General features: G+C 35.9%; 1 protein-coding gene across 1 annotated transcript in view; it reads right to left on the bottom strand.

Annotated features, from left to right (window-relative positions):
* SEMA3E (semaphorin 3E) overlaps window positions 1-4,613 on the bottom strand; it is a 104,562-nt gene extending 99,949 nt beyond the window's left edge. The window contains exon 1 of the mRNA XM_029956941.1: window positions 4,457-4,613. Coding sequence (XP_029812801.1) covers window positions 4,457-4,552 — 96 coding nt within the window. The 5' untranslated portion in view covers window positions 4,553-4,613. The remainder of the gene's footprint in view (window positions 1-4,456) is intronic.
* Between the last annotated feature and the right edge of the window lie 9,663 nt (window positions 4,614-14,276).

A 14,276-nucleotide genomic window follows, 5' to 3' on the forward strand; every position in this document is an offset into this window, starting at 1 on the left:
ATTTCATTATTATGCTTTCTAACATTTTATATTATTTATATTCTTTTAAGTATGAAATACTGCATTTCAAAATGTATTAAAAGCTAAGAAATAAATACAAAGTGGCAAAATGAAGAAAATGGGCTCTGGCTATCCACGAGGTGCTTGATCTCCCGGGAAGAAGGAGGGATTTGGGATCACACGGATACATAATTAAGAGTGGTTTTTTCCTATGCTGGAGTCTGGACCCTGCTTATAGAATGATGGGCTAGACTCAGTGGTTTGACCCTTAGCAATTTTGCCTCTGAAGGAGTATCTGGTAGTGTCTGGCAACTTTTAGATTGTCATGACTGGGGGGGAGAGTTCTATTGGCATCTATTGTTAAATAGCCTACAATCCACAGGACACCCTCTTCCCCAATTTAGACTTGTTTACAATGCCAATAGTACTGAGTATGAGCAACCCAGAGATATATAAAGCAAAACAGAATACATTAAAAAATATAATAACAGGTAAATAATCGAGGGAGCAAGGTCTAGAAAAGATGAGAGGAAAGCCTGGCCCAGAGGCTGACACACTGCATCTCCAGAGCCTGGAAAGCACTGAGGTACCTTCATCCTCAAGTCCACTTCATGAAACAGAGGGTGCATGAAGTAGACCTAGCTCTAATTCTGCTGGCACTGAAAACAAACACCAAAGTCCTAAATGAAGTTTCACTGCTAATCATTCTGTGGAAACAGGCAGGAAAGGTACAATACAGCAAATGCAGCTGGGGTGAAGTCACCTCAGAGCTAGTGAAGCTTAAGCTTCAGGACTCTTTGCTGGTAGTTGGCCCTTTTGTGACCCAGGGAAGGACCTTAGCAACTCTGAAATTTATGTTTGAAGAAGTATATTTCCTGAAGAGGTCTGCTAAACTGTATGAACTTTAGACCCCACAAAATGAGGATTTACCCTTGAACGCAGGAAAGTTATTGAACTTAATAATTTGTGTAGCTGCTTTCCTTGACATCCTTGTGGGATGGCACCCTGAAGCCTCAATAGCCACACACTAATCTATTTGGTTCCCTAAGACGCAGTTCATAAAATCCTACCACTCTCCTGGTCCCTTATGTAGTCTTCACAGGTCATTTCCTCCATAAAGCCAATCTTGCCACCCAAAGGGTACAATTAGGCCTAAACAATAAAGGAGAATAAGTAGATGATTCAACTTCCTCTGCTCTAAAAGGGGGATCACATTAATGTGGGAAGTTGATACCTTGTGGTCTTAGTTCTAAGTAGGAAACAACAGCTGAGGAAAATCATTAGGAGATTCTATGTACACAGCAATCATTTAGAAAGCCTGCTTAAATATGGATGCCAGGGACCAACTCCATGAGGGTTACATGATCTTAACCCCAGGATAACAATTTAAGAACCAGTTCCATAATGCAAGGATTCTTAATCTTCTGGGGTTCAGATCCCTTGAAGGATATTTCCATATTAACATACTTAAAATGTTAATATCGGGTTATAATAGTTTACTATGACTGTAGTATAACAAAATACCATGGACTGGGTGGCTTAAACAACAGAATCTTTTTTTTTTTTTTATCATAGTTCTAGAGGCTGGAAGTTCAAGATCAAAGTGTTGGCAAGACTAGTTCCACCCTCCTTGGCCTGTAGATGGCTACCTTCATTCAGGCTGTGACTCACATGGTATTTTCTTTCTAGGCATGCACCCCTGACGTTTCTTTGTGTGACCAAATTTCCTATTTTTATAAAGATATCCATCACACTGGATCAGGGTCCACCCTAATGGCCTCATTTTAATTTAATCATGCCTTTAAAGGCCTTATTTCCAAATACAGTCATAATTGAGGACCTGGGGGTTAGGGCTTAAACATATAAATTTTAGGGGACATCCAGTCCATAACAGAGATTGTTCTATGGATCCCATACTTAGAATCCCTAGCTTAGATATTCCTTCACAGGAAATCAGAGCACGTAGATGAACTAACTGAGAGAAAAGGAGAGGGCCATATGATGAATACCACAGTTAGTGCAGAAAAGACACCCAAACAGAGGGGGAAAAAATCTTTGAATTTGACTGGCAAGGGGAGGTCATAGATGGTCTTAGAAACATGTGTGTGTGTGTGTGTGTGTGTGTGTGTGTGTGACTGTGTGTGTGATATAAATACTATACATACGTTACATATATAGAGAGACTGCATTTCTTTTAAGAACTACTGGAAAAAATAAATCCAGTGATGATAGTGAAAAGGAAGGACTACATGCTTGCAACTACTAACATGACAGTAAAGGACACAGTCCAAAAAGGACAAACAGAACTTAAGTGGAGAAGCCAAAGAAATGTCAGCAACATTTTGGAAGTTCTACGGCATATGGAAAAGTGTTGACTGGCTTTGCACACTAGAAAAGCTGAAATCTAAATGCTTGTAAGGTGAAGGGAGCCAATAAGCAAGCTGATTCATGAAAAAGAACTTTAGAAATGCTCAGGAATTCAAAGTCTCTCTGAGAATAGGAATGGTGGGTATGGGCAAAATCAGAAGATTTCCTAAGTTTGGTCCAAAGTTTATGTAATAAATAGGCCAGAAAACTGAGGGAAAGAGAATCAAGAGGAAAATAAACAGAAGGGAAAACATTTAAAAAATAATGAACATTTTCCAAAGCTGAAGGCCATGAGGTCTCCTGTAGAAGGCCCAGTGTGGATGAAAAAAGATCAACTGTAAGGGAAATTTGAGAAAAATTTGGAACACAGAGGTGCTTGGGGTCAAAATTTGAGGTTAGAGTGCAGGAAACAGGTTACATACGAAACTTAGAAATTAGAAAGGCATCAGCTTCTCAGAAGCTACATTGAAAATCTGAAAACAATAGAACAATATCCTCAAAACTCTAAAGCCAATGATTTTTCATTCCAGAATTTTATACTCACCTATCAATTACATGTGAAGTTTGAGTACTATTATTTTAAAACATAAAATACCCAACATTTTACTTTGACTCCTTCTTCAAGAAGCTACTGGAAGGCAGACTTCAGTAAAAGGTCATAATAAACTCAGAAAGAAGACCCTGCAAATGAGGAGAGTGGATGCTCCAAGATAATGGTGAAGTTAAAACTTGGGATGCTAAGAGAACCATAAAGAATATTTCTAATTTAAAAACTAGTGAGAGGATGGGCTAAACAGGTGATGGGCACTGAGGAGGGCACCAGGTGTTATACGTAAGCAATGAATCACTAAATTCTACTCCTGAAATTAAAAAAAAATCTTAAAACTAATGAAAACTGAGAAAAGGAGAAGTCTGGTCAAGAGTTTGGTGTTTGGTGAAAAATTGGTGAAAGTAATGTAAAAAATCTAAGCTAATAGAATAAAAATGGGAGGGGCTGTTAAATCCCAGAGGGGACAAAAAAGAAGTGTGATCTATTTTCCAAATTATACTAACCTAAATGGTTATTAGTTAACTCAAAATTGTTCTATAGCTAAATTGGGAAGATGAAGGGACAGACAACTGGAGACTGCTGGTACAGTGCAGAGACATTTTAGCTAGGGTACTGCAAGAAAAGAATGCTAAAGTCCTAATCTTTCTTAACAGAAAGTCAACAGATAGCCTAAAATCAATGATATCAAGTAAGAATAGTACAGAAATGTTATTTAGAAAAATGGAGGTAAGAATCAGAAGAAACAACAGAAGAGTCTGAAATAATTTTCTCTAGGGATTAGGAACTGGCAGAGATGAGGGATGCTGTTTTTCATCATAAATTCTTTTAAGTGACTTTAAAAACTATGGACATTGTTCATTTTGACAAACATAAAAGTAAATGTGTACTATAAAGAAAATGTATCATGCAATACTTTTATGCCAAAAAATACTATTGTCTAAATATTTCTGCATGTTTTTAGATTGATTTTGGTCTGAAAAAAATTTAGTTCAGCTCAACTCTGTGTAAACACAGACTTAAAGTGCTGTCTTTCTCATCACAGTTAAGCTCTTCTTGAAAATGTTATGCACTTGTCTATTTTAATATACTTTCATCCACTGAGTTTAAGGAGCATGACCTGAATCAGTGATATTACCAACCAAACATCAAGGGTTAGCTATAGCAAGATCACACATCCATATTTCTTTAGGCTAGGGTTTTTGTAGTAATAAAACATAGATGGATTGCTGGTAAAAGCAAGTTCGAACCAAACCCAGATCTCAGGACAGTGGGTGTGGTGACAAGGGCCATTATGCAAAGAGTAATGTTGAACACACTAACCCAAAGTCTTCCGGGAATAGAGAGAACAGTAGTGTGTTAAAAAGTTCACTCTTGATCATTTACAAACTTCTCTCAAAATGATTTCATTTTTCATGAATACCTTATTTCCTTCAATAAAGTAATCACTGAGAATATTAAAATGGCCAACAACCAAAAGACTAATTCAAGTAACACCATGCAAGAAGTTATCTTCTGATATGCAGTCTGATGTTTCCATACCTCTCGATAGCCATTGCTGATTTGTTCCAAACTGAGAGAGTACACAAGATCCTTGCCTCCCACAAAGAGTCTCTCTTGATATTCATCCAGCAGCATTGAATGGAGATCAAGAAACCCAAAAGGACTATGAAAGATTGATGTTCGGTTTAAATCCAAGAGTTCTGAAAGGCAAAAGAAAATGTTCACTCAACGAAAGTCAAAATACCAATACCTTTGTAACACTTTTTTTCATGGCTCTATTTTCATGTCTATTGGAATTGTGTAGTTTACATTCATTTTATCACCAATATAAAGCCTTCAGAATTCATTACTCAAAGGATGAAAAATATGTAGCACATTAACAATACCACATTGCATATTAGAAAGTTGCTAAGAAGGTAGATCTTCAAAATTCTCATCACAAGAAAAAAATTCTATGTGATATAACGGATGTTAACTAAACTTGCTGTAGTAGTCTGTCCTTAATATGTATGTATATCAAATCCTGTTGTGCATTTCAAATTTATACAATGTTATAATTAATATTTTCTTGATAAAAGTAGAAAAACTAAAACAAATTGACCAATAAAAAAGTGTAACTGGGAATAAATTTTAATGTGCATAAATTAAAATCTTCTATAATTTTCTGAGCCTAAAAACTTCAACTCAATATGTAAGATAAATGTCCTATGGTTTTACATATAGAACAAATTATCGTTCATGATCTTTATGTAAAGTGCTATGTGGAAGAGTCATTTTATTGTAACTTTTATACTTCTCTGTGTTTAACAAAAATTCCAAATCTACAAAAAATATTCTTTTTTCAAAAAAAATATTCTAAAAGAGGGTCCATTTAACTCGAGATGAAAACCAACTCACCAAAAAATGTCTCCACTTAAAACTGGTTTTGAAAGTCACATCCATAACCAAATTGTTCACGTCTGGAAACTGTCAGGTGGTTAACCCAATGGGGTAACACATGATGGTGTTCAGTTCAGGGGGAACAACTGATAAAACTGTTGGGGATTGTTTTCTACCATGGGCTTTAGGCTAGTCTTTGTGCCCACAGAAGAAATCACAAATTATTTGTTTGAGCTAATACACATTTACTTTTAGAAAGTCACATTCTAGGACACCAGAATGTGTGTGCTCATGTGTGTGCATTTGTTTGTTCATTCAAGCTATTTAATTGCATATGGCAGATCAGTACTTAAGCTTGGTAAGTGATGTATGAGAGCCTTCTCCCGATGAAACAACACCGCCCCTAACACCAGACCCTGCGTGCTGAAAATTCCCAGAGAGGCCCCTTGGGAAACACTGACAAGTGAGAAGATAGCTTCATTTTCCAAAGGTCAAAGCCTAACGTATCTGACAGAGAATGTGGAATACTGGTGACCAGAACACTAAAATCCAGATAGCAGTATGAAACGTGACAAATCTATATAGCGTTTGCCCACTCTGTTTCTGAAAAAGGAGAGATGAAGTACCTTTGCCCTCTCTATTAAAAATGTGTTCACTGGGGCACCTGCATGGCTCAGTCATTTAAGTTGACTTTGGCTCATGGTTCATGGGTTCGATCCTTGCATGAGGCTCTGTGCTGACAGCTCAGAGCCTGGAGCCTGCTTCAGATTCTGCGTCTCACTCTCTCTCTGCCCCCATTCCACCCACGTTCTGTCTCTGTCTCTCAAAAATAAACATCGAAAAAACCAATTAAATATGTCTTCACTGTCTATATCTCTATTCTAAAACTGTGAATGTCCAAAATTTTGTGGAATAGGGCTAAGTTTAAACCTCCAGTTTAATACACCTGAAATTAATGTAACATTGGATATCAACTCTACTCAAATTTAAAAAATTAAAAGCCCTTTAGTTTAAAATAACCAATACTGCTAACATAAAAATATCTCTTATAAAAGTAAAACTAATGATAAGTCATTTGACTCTTCACTTAAATAAAGACTCTGAGAACAAGTTTTGAGGGAAGGATGCACAGAATAATAAAGTGCTTTATTTGGGGAGGAAGAAACATGAATTTGAGAGACAAGGGATTCAGAATCCTGGAAGTCAAATTTTTCCCATTTACTAATATTGTCATGGTAAAATCACATTTTTTTCCTTCCTTAAAGGCATCCACCAACAGCAAGAGATGCACATTTTTTAATTATTAATTTTTTAAAATGTTTTATTTATTTCTGAGACAGAGAGAGACAGAATATGAGCAGGGGAGGGGCAGAGAGAGGGGGAGACACAGAATCCAAAACAGGCTTCGGGCTCTGAGCTGTCAGCACAGGGCCCAACATGGGGCTCGAACCCACAAATCATGAGATCGTGACCTGAGAGAAGTTGGACGCTAAATCAACTGACCCACCATAAGAGATGCACATTTTAAGGATCCAATATCATAACAAAAATATGAATCAATACTGTTCACTGCCATTACACTTTGTCTTTATATATAAACATTTATTGTTTTATGTCAGGGCTGCTAAAACGACTCTTTTTCAGAAAAGGTTCCCCAGTTATTCCAATTACTTGTTAAAATTCTCCAAGTTTCAGAATTAACAGGCTTCTAAGCCAAACAAAGTAAGGTGCAGAGTTTGGGTGATTAAGTTTGCTGGAAAATAGGAGCAAGTGATGAAAAGAATAAAATATAAGAGCATACCCTAAAATCACCACAGTGATATAGTCTGTGCCCATATTCAAAAGTCTGAATTGAAATGAAGGGCAGCCCAACCAGTAGCCGAGGCACTCCATGAATCAATTCCACCTAAGGATCACTTTGCTTATTTCCCAGTGAGGTCATTAGGATCTCCTGAACCCCATATACATAGAGAGAGAGTGCCATTAACATCTACTTGTTTTTATGACTTGTCAATTTCTGCTATTCTAACTATAATTCTAAAGTATAAATAGTATAAAATAGTATAAAGGTGGTAGTTCCTGTTTCTTTGTCTGTAATAGAGACTAATTACTGCCTCATCAATCTTATTCTATTCTGATATATCAACTTTTCTTCTGACCCATCTGCCCATCTCTCTGGCCAAGTCTCTCCCATGAGATCACAAAGATACACTCGCATTCCTATGAAGAAATAGTTTGGAAAATGAAAAGAGAAAAAAATTGAAATGTGCATTCAACAAATGCAAATTTTTTAACTTGTTCATTTCTTATGGCCTTTACATGTATCTTTTTTTTCCTCCCCACGACAGTGAACATACCACAGGATAACAGCTAAAATTACTGACCCTTACTGATTGAGAAGCTCAGGGGCCCAGAAATTAAATGACTACCCTATACATGCATTGTTACAATGAAAAATCACTCAAATTACCACAAAAATACCATGAGAATTAAAGTACAACAGATGTGTATATCATCACAGAAAGTCCTGGAGACTGAGAATCTGAAGAGCCACATTCAAGTCTTAGCTCTTTGCTGCTATTTACCCGAGTCACCTTGAATAACCACTTAGCCTCCTTATTGATTAGTGGTGAGACTGGCTTCTTCACATGTTAATCATTCTTCCACATTTGAAATTATTAATTCTTTGACTAAATTTAATTTCTAGAGTGGAGGTCATAAAAATATTGTAAAAAAAATTAACACAACACCCATATATTTTAGAGTCTTTCAAAGTATAGTATGAAACATGTATTTTTGGAAGTTTAACAAATTGAAGGAGTATAATTAATAAGTGTAAATATCACATGTGCCATATTTAAGCTTACTTAAGTTAAAATCTTACTAAGTTTTGATGACCGTCTTCAAATATGGAAATCTGGATTATTATTATCGAATCTTGAGCCATACTTCCTAATAATAACTGAATTGTTAAAGTTTTTCACTCAGTTGAAGAATAAACCTTACTGTCAGCACAGAGAAAACTACTTCCAATTTTGTTTTCTTTTGGAATTAGAAAATATTCATCTAACTGATCCATATGAAATTCTTAGGAATTAAAGTTTGGTTTATTTATAAAAAGAGCAATGTAAAAATAAAAGCAATTAATAAGAGAAAAGCAGTACAGTTTGATAAATTATGAAATTCCAAAATTAAAAAAACAGAAACATATTTATTAGGAGAAAAGTTAGAGAAACATATTTATTAGAGCATAGATGCAAAAACTTTATTGGGGCCCTGGGTGGCTTAGTTGATTAAGCATCTGACTCTTGTTTTTGTCATTTTCTCATGGTTCATGAGTTCAAGCCCCACATCAGGCTCTTCACTGTCAGCAAGGATCCTGTTTGGGATTCTTTCTCTCTCTCTCTCTCTCTCTCTCTCTCTCTCTCCCTCGCTCTTCTTCCCCCCCACTCTCTCTCCCAAAATAAATAAATACATTTAAAATTTTTTTTAAAAACAAATTCTTAATCTCTCAGCATGTTGAAAAAATATTTAAAAGAAAGAAGAAAACTCATCAACTCTTCTTATAAATAGACATGTCATAATAGAAGACAGATTAAAAACAAATTCACACACAAAGAATTCAACTTCCTTAAATATACAAAGAAATAAATGTGAAAATATTTTAAATGATATTCCAAAAATTACAATAACCAGTAAAAATGAGGCTCAGAGTATTACTATTAGGACTCTTTCAGAGGCCAATGTAACATTTGTTATTTCCAAAATTTTCTCAGTGAACATGTATTGCTTTATTAAAAACACAATTTCATCCAAAGCATAAAGAAAAGGTGGGGGAGAAATCACTTCTTTCATGCAACCAAATTTCCTGTCCTGATACTGTTCCTCTCAGGCCCGACTCTCAAAGTGGTAATGACAGTTAATAGTCATTGAGTAGTTATAGGTCACATATTGTCTAGGGGCTTGGCATTTAATATCTCATTTAATCACGTGACACTTCCATAAAGAAGAATCTACAACTACCCCCATTTTCTAGATGTTGAAGAGGTTTGAAGAGATTGGGTACACATCTAAGGTTACATGCTCATTGTCAGTACCAAAATTTGTACAAGAGAAGTCAAATGAAGACCTTTGCTTTGAAAAAGCATGTGGCCTGGGATATCTATCACCACTACAAACTCACACAGCTTAGTCATCTCCTGTTCTGGTCCCCGAAGATAAAGAACAAAAAGACTGACTTATTAAAAGCTCATTCCTTACTAACACCATCTCCAGAACCAATGATATATAAAACTCTTCAAGAAACAACTAAGAAAAATCTAGTCTATTAAGGGATTACAACGTGTCAGAAATAGAAAAGATTTTGGCAGAGCGTGATATAAATAAGATAAAATGGAAGGTGTTCCCAACATTGAAGATTGGTATTAATACAAAATAATTCCAATGGCAACATCAACAGGAAAATTCACGTTCATATCAATTTTAAATTCTTTTACTCAAATAATGACAGAATGTTCCAGGTTGCTTTGACTTGTGAATTTGTGACATTTTTGGCATCAGACATCTTTTTCTGAAAAAGGAAAATGTTTTTATTTAATTTACCACAGAGTTTCAAAGTGTATGAAAGTTTTAAGGTTTATATTAAATGCCAAAGAAATTCAAGCAAAAGGCTTCCTTCCCTCAAGACTTTTTTCTCTTTTTAGTTTTCAAGCCAGCACTTTAAGTCATATTAATGATTTTAGCTCCAAATTATTGTCTGTGAACTTGCCATATTTAGCAAGCAATGGCTAACTTCTTTATTCATCTCCACTGTTTCAAGCTGCCTAGATGAAAGAATCCAGAAACGTACAGGAAGAGGAGAGACAAAAGAAACTCTAATCTCAGGTAATCTCCAGAAAACACAGTGCAAATAATGGACAGTGCTGACTAGGTTAAAAGGAGAGAGCTCATCTTGAGTTCTTCCTACTCTAAAAATAACATGAATTACTTGGGGGAGGGAATGGACAAAGAAACAAGACTAAACTGAGATGCACCAACTCAGAGTTCATCCGGAAATTTTCTCAAGAGGGAACTAATTATTATTGCTAAGCTACGTGCTAATTATTGGCTGTCAATGAAGATATACACAACAGATTTAGTCATTTCCTCTCACAGCCTTTCTTTTTTAACCTGTAAGGAAATAGTTTTAAAACTCATTGACATCCATATGTTACAGAGATGGCTCTCTACAGCTCGTCAAAACATATTTAAATTCCACATTCCCGTGTGTAAGAAGGGGGAGGAGGGAGTACACAGTTTTCAGTTCTCAAACAAAAATAGATTCCCAAGGGAGGAGTGTTTTCTTCCTGTACTGTCACCTGCAAAGGAGCAACTTCCTGAGACCCAGGAATATAAACTCTTCATTATTTTCTGAATCAATTATTTATTAAGTGCATGTCTTAAAGTTAATTAGACAACATTGAACTCCATACACAGCAAGCACTGCTAAGGAAAATGAAATATAGAAATGGAGTAACTATTAGAAATTTTCTCCAACTTCTTAATGGTTCAAAAAGGAAAAGGTTTCTTACAAAATGCTTTGATGATTTTGACAGATCCAATCAATGACGGTTAATGGCTTCTAAGAAAGTTGAAACAGAGTGGTAAAGAAATAAGCAATTAACTCTTTAAAAATTGTTTGAAATTTATTTATTTTGAGAGAGAGAAAGACAGAGGCAGAGAGAAAATCCCAAGCAGACTCCACACTGTCAATGAAGGGTCCGATGGGGGGCTCGAACTGACAAACCATGAGATCATGACCTGAGCCTATATCAAGAGTCAGGCACTTAACCGAGTAAGCTATCCAGGTGCTCCTAGCTGTTTTTCTTTGTTTTTGTTTTTTGTTTTTATTTTAAGTGTAAACAGGGGACAACTCAGTGGTTTGCTAACTGTTCTTTCTAGCAATGGAGTGCTGGTCTTCATCAATTCTCTGAACTTTTAGATTCTATCTTACAAGGCAAAGGTTCACAACTGGCACTGTGGTGCCTCACGTTTTAACTATTATATACTTTCAACAAAAGCAAAAGGAGTTCAAATATACATATAAATAGCCAGACATTAAATAGCTTTTTATTTCCTTGGTCATGAAAAACAAAATAGCATCAGAATTATAAGATTCCTTGTCTTCCTATCTTATGTAAATTATTATTTAGTATTACACATGCTAGCCTAGATTACTGGTATATGGACTCTGTGAATGCAAGGTCATAGAAGGGCAAGGTTACAAAGAATCACTGTCTATGAGCTACACATGTATCTGTATGCATGTATTAATTTTTTTAATTCAAGTTTATTTATTTTGAGAGAGACAGAGGAAAAGAAAGATGAAAAGAGAGTGCAAGCAGGGGAGGGGCAGAGAAGGGAGACACAGAACTTCAAGTTGGCTTCATGTTGATAGTGCAGAGCCCAATATGGGGTTTGAACCCACTAACCATGAGATCATGACCTGAGCCAAAACCAAGTCAGACATTTATCCCACTGAACCATTGGGCACCCCTGCATGTATGTAAATTATTGAACAAAATCATAAAACACAAAGTGCTACTTTCTAAAAGTGAATAACTAAAAAATTTACTTTTGATTGCTTCCTAAATGTTTAATGATGGTTACATTTCACTCAAGGCCAAAAGAGCAAGTTCTGTGTGAAATAGTTTCCAAAACCGAATCTGTGTGCCAGGGGTATTCTGGACTGGGACCACAGCAGGTCATTCATTCACCATTCCTTTAAGGATGTTGTAAACTAGGGCATGCTATTCTAAATTGTAACAGGAGGGCCATCAAAGGTTTGAAGAGCAATTATATGACCAGATTTATTTAAAAATAATGGCTTTTAATCTGCCTAACAATCAGAAGAGAGCAGAAGTTGAATGAAAGGAGGTTTGGAGACTTTTTTCTTTTCTTTTGATCACGTACTGGATCAAATATTTGATATGTGAAGTTTTTCACAGTAACAGGACTCTGTCTTTTATCTCCTATTTCGACTCCCAAATCTATACTTGTATATCCCGTGTCTACTTGCTATCTTCTCTTAGAGTCTAACAGGCTTCTTGGACTTAGCAAAGTTTCTACCTATTAACAAACTCCCCTTCCAGTCTTCCATTCTCAGTAAATGGCACTTTGGATCTTGTGAAATACCTGTGATTTTTCCTGATTCCTGTTTATCTGAGTACCATGTCATGTATCCTCTCAACATCTCCACTCCCACTTCATGGCTGGAGCAGTGAAAGAACTTCCTGTTTTCCTGCTTCTACCCTCCAGTATGTCCCCTCCTACTATTTACCTTGCAGTAGCCAGTGCCTCTTCCAAAATATTAACTTGAGTCATGAAGTTCCTTCCTCTACAGAAAACCTTGCAACTGTTTTCCAATATCCATAGATTAAAATCTTGGTTCAAAGTCTGTCACAATCTTATCTGTCAGTCATGCACCTCATGCCAGATGTTGCTCCAATTTCTCTTGCTCAGAGAACTCTAGGGCACAAGCTTTAGTGTTTTGCCCTGACTCTTCCCTCTGCCCTCCTTCTCATTACAGTTAGTTGGTTCCTTACTCTGTGAAGTCTCCCCCACCTAAGGAGTTTCAAGTTTCCATCTAGGCACTGGCTGTGGCATCACTGTCTTGCAACGTAGTCCTACATCATGTAAATGTTACTTGGTTTTGTTTTCTGTTTATCATTTTCCTTCCTTGGGTATCATCTTCTTTCTCTGACAAGAAACAGGTCCCTTGAGAGGAGTGACTTTTTCCATCATGGTCACTATGATAACCCCAGAGCCCAGTCCAGGGCTAGCCACTTGTTTAGTAGGCACTGGACAAAGATGTGGGAGACAAATAGAACCCCTCTGAATCTCAACTTTTCAGGTATGAAATGGTGATAATGGTAACTAATTAGCAGGATTGCTGTAAGAATCAAATAATTCATAATGTATGGCCAATATATATGGGTTTCTCTCTCCCTTCTTTGATGTTGATAAATTATTGGGCATTTAATGAAAATTTCCCCTGAAGAAATAGGTCTTTCTTAATTATATTCTGTCAAGTGGACACGGTTGCTCTCTAGGCTTATTATATAGGCTTAAAGTGAAATAGGAAATTTTACAAGTACATGATTACTATGATCAGTGTAAACAGCTAGGCTGTATTTTAAGTTAAAACCTTGCTTTGCTCCCAATAGCACTTTGGAATACTTTTCTATTCCTTCTTTCAGTCTACTTCTACCTCAGCTGGCAAGAGAAAATTTACCATTTAAAAAAATCTGCTTTCTCTCTTCATCATTTGTATACTCAATCTAAACTATATTATGCAAAACTCTCTTTACCCTTGAAATTTAAAGTTTAAATATCAAAAGAACAGGTAAATAAATATGCTTTCAGCATCTTTGTTATTATGATCAAAGTTTGAGTTCTATGAGTTTTCCAGCATTTAATTTGGTAGTTGTTTTTATGAGAATAGAGTTGTCAATTTCTAGACAGGAGTATGTTTGACTTAGTGTTAAAATATTACAGTGAAACAGCCTTTGCATTCTCATTTCTTGACCTCTATTCGAGATCTTCAGTCTCATCTTTAGAAAAAGCAGAGCCTTCTCTCAAACCATAGAATTTAATACTATAAAACATTCTTTCTAAAAAAAATGACTTCCAAACGTACCATCTGACCATCTGACACAGCAAACATTTACACCTTTAAAAATATGTGGTTTTTAGACTCCATATATCACCATTAAGTAATGACTCCTGTGTATTTGTATTAACATCACATTGCCTCATGACTTCAATTCTTACAGAATAATAACTGAATTTCTAATCCAGGCAGAATAAAAAGCAATTTTATAATCTTTGGATATCCCATTAATTAAATGGAAATTGAATCTACTGATTCACTTTATAAGACAAAGAAAATAATACCAGTAATACCGTTGGTAGATATACATCTGGATATAGAAATGAAGTT

Source organism: Suricata suricatta, chromosome 2 (genome assembly GCF_006229205.1).
Source record: "Suricata suricatta isolate VVHF042 chromosome 2, meerkat_22Aug2017_6uvM2_HiC, whole genome shotgun sequence".
In the NCBI taxonomy this organism is placed as follows: Eukaryota; Metazoa; Chordata; class Mammalia; order Carnivora; family Herpestidae; genus Suricata; species Suricata suricatta.